The sequence below is a fragment of the Sinocyclocheilus rhinocerous genome, unplaced genomic scaffold (assembly GCF_001515625.1).
Source record: "Sinocyclocheilus rhinocerous isolate Xijiao unplaced genomic scaffold, SAMN03320098_v1.1 scaffold35, whole genome shotgun sequence".
NCBI lineage: Eukaryota > Metazoa > Chordata > Actinopteri > Cypriniformes > Cyprinidae > Sinocyclocheilus > Sinocyclocheilus rhinocerous.
Window position 1 is genome coordinate 1043528 of NW_015661991.1, and position 8444 is coordinate 1051971.

At 37.0% G+C, this 8444-nt stretch overlaps 1 protein-coding gene across 1 annotated transcript in view; it reads left to right on the forward strand.

Annotated features, from left to right (window-relative positions):
- Positions 1–8444, forward strand: part of LOC107727083 (transcriptional enhancer factor TEF-1-like) — a 78934-nt gene that overhangs the window by 60997 nt on the left and 9493 nt on the right. The window contains exons 7-11 of the mRNA XM_016536846.1: positions 2194–2205; positions 4361–4495; positions 4777–4823; positions 7500–7561; positions 7663–7787. Coding sequence (XP_016392332.1) covers positions 2194–2205; positions 4361–4495; positions 4777–4823; positions 7500–7561; positions 7663–7787 — 381 coding nt within the window. The remainder of the gene's footprint in view (positions 1–2193; positions 2206–4360; positions 4496–4776; positions 4824–7499; positions 7562–7662; positions 7788–8444) is intronic.

The window sequence follows — 8444 nt, forward strand, 5'->3', positions numbered from 1 at the left end:
CTCCACATTAATACCAGTTTCAGTACAAAATAAACATGACTAAACATCCGAAGGTAAGTTAAAAGAAAGAGTGCCGTATCCTGTCTCATGTAATCGCTCTATCAGTGTTTCAGCCGAGCAAAGGCGTCAATATAACGGCTTGTAAACAATGTCACGTAACGTCACATTTACCTCAGAAAAACATATTCGGTGACCATAAACTCATTAGTCAGATAGAAAAATAAACTGCAGAGAGGGGCATTTTGCTAAATATATGCACCATATAACATATTCATTATAAATGTTTACTGTTCTTCAATGTATAATTTATGTTTGAATAAATCCATCAAGTTTTTATGACAGCCACCATTGTTTATATTTAAAAAAAAAACAAATTGAAGTATAAATATTATTATGTAATTGTAACTTTATTATTTTAAAAACTTCATTGTGTTATTTTTTTTACAAATCAATCAATTTTAATCTTCATTATTATAGTAATGTAGTACCAACTGACTCTCATGTATATTTTACAGCATTTGTTGAGAGATTTTTTTTCCTTGAAAATTTGGCATGTACTGTACCTGATATATATCCAAAATAATCGTTATTGAATCGAATTGGTAATCAAATCAAATCGCAAGCTTGTGAATGAGAATCGAATCGAATCGTGAAATTTGTGTCAAAACCCAGCCCTAACGGAGGTATGCAAATACATACGTTGACAGGCAGGTAATGCAGCCTGTCGAAGCCCTCGGACCTAACATTTTATGGTTTTACGCCTTCCACAGACCACTTAACTTAGTAATTGCTATTGGGATGTGAAAAGACTTTTAAACCAGCACAACAAAAATATTTTTGAACCAAATCTCCTACCCTGCCTTTAACTAGCTAGTCATGACCGTTTCCTGAAACTGTATAGTAACATGGTTGCCTTCTGCTAATTAATCGATTCACAATTAATGGCGGAGTATATCGGTTATTGGTATAAAAAAGAAAGCAATTCATTTTTTAAATAATGTTAACATGCAGTATGTAAATGGAGTATCCTTTATTCCCGTATACATGTGGTTCATTAAGTCATCAGCTATCACCACAATGTAATTTCTCCAAGATGCTGGTGTAAAGAACATGGCATCTGAAGATACTTCAATATTAATCCCTGTAGTTTTGCTTTATTTGATGTTTGATTCATTGCAGGGTCCCTCTTATGTCATACCCTGGGGTTCCCATATTAATTTATGCACATAAACAGTGCTGATTGTTGACATGCAAAAAATATATAAACTGAAATGTGTATATATAATTAAAATGGAGTAAAATGTACAGAATGTACTGCATGTTAGCATGTCCTTTTGCTCAAGAGAATTGTCTGTGTAAATTCACATCATACTAACAAGAATCTATGCTTCAAAACACAAAGTTGAGAGCTATAGTTCCAAATGTTTGTTGGAAACTTCGTTAGTAATGATAAAAGATGCGACCATAGTTGGCTTCTGATGCGTTTGAGAGACACACCCCAGCTTGAGACTTTTGTATAAAATTAAAATAAAACTGGTTTATTAGTTTTTTTTACCTACTCAAATGAAAGAAAATAAATAAATAAATTAAAAAAATGTGCGTATGGAGACAATGAAACAATTTTATTCATAATGTTACAACTGCGTATACAAGTGGTCACAAGCCAAAAGTTTTTATTTAAATATATAATTGATGTTTAATAGGCCTAGCCATCAATTCATGATATTTGTAAATAAAATAATTTCATTTTAGATGGAATTGGAAAATAAAAAGACTATTTTAGGTGTGCACCTTGTCAAAATTAGAAATGCAACATCTGTCAACTGAATTGCGTCACGCCACATCAGGTGTAGACTGTAGACCACGCCATTGATTTTAATAGACGCAATCTAGTTTTGGCGTGTCGTGACATGTCACACGCAGCTGGTGTGAACACTGTGTGAGCTGGTGAGGATTTTCCAGCATGGTCTTTCTGGTGAAATCTGTGACTGCAACTAGTTAAAAGTTAGCCTGGTTCTGACACCAGCATCCAAAACACAACATATACTGGTCTTTTCAGCAGGAATAAATCTGTAAAGCAGATGTATAAATGTGTGGACAAATCTCTTTGCATTCATGTAGATCGTTTGAATTAAACTTGCCAAAAAGTGCAAATTGAACATTGACAATACAACCTTGTTTGTTTGCGTTTAGGTGACAAGCATGGTAAGTACAAGTTCTTGCTCTTGACCGTGCATCGACGTGTCGCCGTCGCAGTATAGCAGCTGCTAAACACCTGCTTGAGCTCTGAGCCTCTCTGCCTTTCTCTAAGCCATACGTGAGCCGCTGCTCCCAGCATGTTTATCCTCAACCCATGCCCGCTTTTCACTGTCTTTTCAATGAAGTTGTGCTCCATTCACTGGCTGTTTCACGTGTTTAGAAGCAGGACTTCCATCCTGCTACGGTCGTGCACGCTATACAATCTGCATGGGGAATGTTTGCCTTTGTAGCGTTCAGGCTTACACACTTTAGCTCGATTAATTAAATTACCAGTTTTAGAAATCCATCTATGCACAGACATTTCTTGTGTTATTAAAAGTCTATATTGAGAAATCGTCTTTAGCCTTCTTGTGAAAATAACAAGGAGGATGTGTAAAGGAGAAATCGTGTCTTTCAGGCCCTTTTCTTTGACGCATTCATCTGTACTGTTTCGGCTCGGTTTGATGACCTTGATAGGAGCTTTTAGAATGAGAACATTACACTCTGCAGAAAAGGAAAGTTAGTATTACTTAACCCTTGTTCCCGACAGACACAATGCATTTTATTAGACATGTAGGAGCTGCGGGATAATATATAACATCAATGTCACTTCTCATTGGATTTAGTTCTCTTTCAGCTCTGAGCTTGATATTAAACATTATCATCTCCCGTGCTCTGTGCTAGAGGCTTTCGCTCCTTTCAGACTTTTCATCTTTAATGCTAGCACATTCCTCTTAAGATCAGCGGCTTTATAACTCTGAAGAATCTTTTAACATGCTTTCTCTCTGTGGATCTTTGTGTGTGAGGGTGTGGGCTGCTTTATTGTCCTGTGTTCACTGCAGGGGGGTGATGGTTTCAAATGTCTCACGGTTCGGTCTGTATCACGGTTCTGTAGTCAGTTTCAGTTCAGTGATATAGGATTTTTTTTTACCATGTTTGTGATGATTATTAATTTAATCCTCTAAATCAGTGTCATTATTGCAGGATAGCCTATTATGGAGTTTACTTCTGTTATCACACTGTAAATTATTGTATTGATGTCCATAAATGTTCTATTTTAGCATTTTTTTAAATTACTGCACAATTGTAATAGCCCGTTTACATAATTAACCTAACAATTTAAGTGAAAAATTGAAATAAATCTAACATTTTATTTTTCAGTTCAGCTTGAACTCCAGCTGATGAGGAGATAATTTGCACTTTCACTACCATTCAGAAGCTTGGAATATTGTTTAACATTTTTTTTTTTTAAATGTAATTTTTCCCTGTGATGGCAAGGCTGAATTTTCACTAGTCATTACTCCAGTCTTCAGTGTCACATTATTATTCAGAAGTAATTCTAATATGCTGATTTTCTGCTCAATTACTATAAGTTGTTATTGATTCTCAGTTGGTAATGGTTCGATAATAGAAAACCAGCTGAGGGTTCTTATTATTCTACATTTTGAAAACCATTTTTGCTGCTTAATATTTTTGGGAAAACTGTGATAATTTTTTCAGGACTCTTATATAAATAAAAGGTTCAAATGAAAAGCATTTATTGGAAACAGAAATCCAATATATCATTGTAAAAGTATTTACTATCACTTGAGATCAAAATAATGTGTCCTTGCTGAATGAAAGTTTGTTTATTGATTGATTGATTGGTTTGCCTGCTTGCTTGCTTATTTATTTATTTATTTAAGTTATTTCGTAAGTATCTTACCCCAACATTTTGAATGGTAGTGTATCACCGTTTCCACAAAAATATTAAGCAGCTAAATCTGTTTTCAGCATTCATTGTAATGTTTTTTTGAGCACCCAATCAGCATATTAGAATGATTCCTGAAGCATCATGCGACTCTGAAGACTAGAGTAATGGCTGCTAAAAACTGAAAATGGACAAATTCTAATAATATTACTAATTTTGCTGTATTTTGGTCAAATAAATGCATTATTGTTATAAATTAGAGAACAGTTCAAGAAGCATTTACACTAGCGGTGTCAGACTTCTGGCATTGAGATAAAACCGTGGTACAAACGTGTATCCGGAACCGTGTTGTTAAAAGAAACTGTATAACTCCTAGCTCACTATGTCTGTACCCTTTCTGGATCCTAATTTCTTTTCTAAATGCTATTGAAGGATCAGAGCGTGAAGGACAAAGCTCTTCAGAGTATGGCCTCCATGTCCTCGGCCCAGATCGTCTCTGCCACTGCCATCCACAACAAGCTGGGTCTTCCGGGCATCCCGCGTCCTGCCTTCCCCGGAGCAGCAGGGGTAAGACCGCCCTCTGGCACCCACCTATCAGTAAACTTACTTCAGCCACACGCCTGCGTCAGCTCCAATCCCATTACACACCCTCAGAGCCGTGCCCACATCACCTGCCTTCATCAGATAAGCCCACTAATGCCACACTCAAGATGACTGGACTGCATGGCACATAGTCCACCTCATTTTTCAATGAACATGTGATAACTGATGTATCAAGAGTGCACAGACGTGTGTGTGCCTGTGGATAGGCTGTGTTTTGATGTCTATTTATTTATCTAATTCTCTAGTTTTGGCAGGGCATGATATCCACGGGCCAGCCTGGATCATCACAAGAGTGAGTATCTCTACTAGAAGTTCTGCTCCCATTGGCCCACTAAAGCTTTTCCTCTTGCTACAGTGCTTGCAAGGCACATCAGACATTCTTCTTCCTCTTCTTCTGCACCTTCATCATTGTATTCACCCTCTTTTCCACCACCTTCTTCTTCTGCATCTTCTTCACGTTCTTCTTCACCACCTTCTTCTGCACCTCCTTCCTTTTGTTCTTCACCACTACGATCTTCACCTTCTTCTGCACCTCCTTTTTGTTCTTCTCTACCACTTTCTTCACCTTCTGCACTTTCTTTTTCACCAGTCTTTAGCTTCCTCCCTTTCTTATGCAACTCTGTCTTCACCACCTTCTTCTTCTTCACCACCGTCTTTATCTTCCTCACCTTCTTCCGCACCTCCTTTTGCATCTTCTGCACCGTCTTCACCACCATCTACACCATCTTCTACACATCCTTCTACATCTTCTCCACTGTCTTTACCTTCTTCATCATCTTATTCTTCACCTTCTTCTTCTGCAGTAAATTTACTGCTTACTCTTACCATAGTGGGGTGGTTAGACTCTAAATTTAATGCTCATAATTTCATGCTTATGTGTGTTGTCTAATTTAATATTACAAAATTATGAGTGTAATATTTTATTTATATTTTATTTAATATAATTTGTGTGTGTGTATGTGTGTGTATATATATATATATATATATACAGGCAGCAGGGGTAAGACCGCCCTCTGGCACCCACCTATCAGTACACTTACTTCAGCCACACGCCTGCGTCAGCTCCAATCCCATTACACACCCTCAGAGCCGTGCCCACATCACCTGCCTTCATCAGATAAGCCCACTAATGCCACACTCAAGATGACTGGACTGCATGGCACATAGTCCACCTCATTTTTCAATGAACATGTGATAACTGATGTATCAAGAGTGCTCAGACGTGTGTGTGCCTGTGGATAGGCTGTGTTTTGATGTCTATTTATTTATCTAATTCTCTAGTTTTGGCAGGGCATGATATCCACGGGCCAGCCTGGATCATCACAAGAGTGAGTATCTCTACTAGAAGTTCTGCTCCCATTGGCCCACTAAAGCTTTTCCTCTTGCTACAGTGCTTGCAAGGCACATCAGACATTCATCTCCTTCCTTTTGTTCTTCACCACTACGATCTTCACCTTCTTCTGCACCTCCTTTTTGTTCTTCTCTACCACTTTCTTCACCTTCTGCACTTTCTTTTTCACCAGTCTTTAGCTTCCTCCCTTTCTTATGCAACTCTGTCTTCACCACCTTCTTCTTCTTCACCACCGTCTTTATCTTCCTCACCTTCTTCCGCACCTCCTTTTGCATCTTCACCACCATCTACACCATCTTCTGCACATCCTTCTACATCTTCTCCACTGTCTTTACCTTCTTCATCATCTTATTCTTCACCTTCTTCTTCTGCAGTAAATTTACTGCTTACTCTTACCATAGTGGGGTGGTTAGACTCTAAATTTAATGCTCATAATTTCATGCTTATGTATGTTGTCTAATTTAATATTACAAAATTATGAGTGTAATATTTTATTTAATATAATTTGTGTGTGTGTATGTGTGTATATATATATATATATATATATATATACATACAGATTTATTAGGATTATTAGGATGAAAATTTAAAATTTTATCAAAAGGTTGATTTGGTTTAAAGTATCTACCACTGCTTTAAGGCAAGTGTACACTACAAGACAAATTCTTTAGTTCTACAACAAATAGTGTGCAGCAAAAAGACCTAGATTATGGACAACTTATAATGTATGCATGCTGCCAATGCTGTCTAGTATGCACACTTGTAAATTAGTTAGCTTATTTGAAATGTAGTCAGCCAGTTGTCAGGAATACTTTCCGTACCCACTGTATATACATACATACAGATTTATTAGGATTATTAGGATGAAAATTAAAAATTTTATCAAAAGGTTGATTTGGTTTAAAGTATCTACCACTGCTTTAAGGCAAGTGTACACTACAAGACAAATTCTTTAGTTCTACAACAAATAGTGTGCAGCAAAAAGCCCTAGATTATGGACAACTTATAATGTATGCATGCTGCCAATGCTGTCTAGTATGCACACTTGTAAATTAGTTAGCTTATTTGAAATGTAGTCAGCCAGTTGTCAGGTGTGCACACAGTCCTTCAGCAAGAAAGTTGCGATATCCAATGAAATTAAGAGAATGTGAGAGCAGGAGGAGGTAAAGCTGGTGGGGTATCATATTTCTAATTCATATTTTTTACTGAGTGTCATGACTATGATCTGATTCAGCATTTAATTTTCACAGAACTAAATTTATAGCCCAACACTTTAATGTGGTTCTTTTGCTGCCTTGCAAGCACTGGCAATTCCTTCAGGAAATGCAGATCTTCTTTATTCCACCTGTCTCTGTTTTGTCTGCTTTATTGTCGTTCTCCTCTTCTTGATGTCTGTATTTTTCCCGATCCTTCCAGCTTTCTCTCTTTTCCTCTGAGGGATCAGAGATAGAGGAAGCCTTTCCAGAAACAGGGATGGGTTGGATCCAAGTTTGAATACTTTGTGCAGCTTTGTTTCTTCTTTGCTGTGGAACCCTCTTAATCTCTTCAGTATGTAGTGCCGCTAAACTTCAGGCTGCTCGTTTTCCTGTTCTTAATTCTCCTTTGTCTATGTTTTAGCATCAAGCCATTTGCTCAGCAAGCGTACCCTATCCAGCCAGCAGTCACAACTACAATCTCAAGTATGTCTGTCACTGCTTGCCATGTTTTTTTTGTGTGGATCAATTCACATTCAGATGTAGCATTCTGTTTGTTTAGAAGAGCTAATATTCAGTGTGTGTAGGTTATGAACCCCCGACAGCGCCAGCGCCCACAGTGCCCGTCTGGCAGGGCCGATCTATCGGCACATCTAAACTCAGACTGGTGGAGTTCTCCGCTTTTCTTGAGGACCAGAGAGATCCAGATTCCGTGAGTCACTTCTTTCAAGTCAAAATGAAATTAAAACGGCGCTAGTTTAATTCCTAATACACATTCCTGGTCTTATTGCACATGATTCATCATTGACCTTTAGCCTACTAGTCAAAAAGCCTCCTCAAAGGGGAGTGTTTTTAGATAGAAGTCCTCCACAATTGACTGAAAATGCACATTCTAGTATGCAACATGTACTTTTCACAATTCAATCTTTTTCCAAATACCCACCCTACATTTTTGACTCTTGGAATATCTCAGATAAATGTTTTACTCAGAAATATGATCATACCGTAATGTAACTGTAATACAGTGAAAATGAGTTTTGAATAACATTTTATGTTGACTTTGACGACTGTCAAAATTCAGTGTCCTTTTTTTATTACATTTTTTAAATCTGTAAAATATTACAGATGTCATCATGCTTTCATAAAAAGTATTGTTTCTCTACTATATTAAAGTACCATCGCTAATATGTGTAATAGTTCTTTTATATGCTGTGGTACATTTGTGAATATCTCCGAATTATACCTTAAGAAATCTAATTGTTACACTTTTTACAATAAAATTCAATTTGTTAACTTAAATATCATGAACTACCAGTGAACACTTTATGGCATGTTAATTTCTACATATGCTAATACATTTTTAATATGT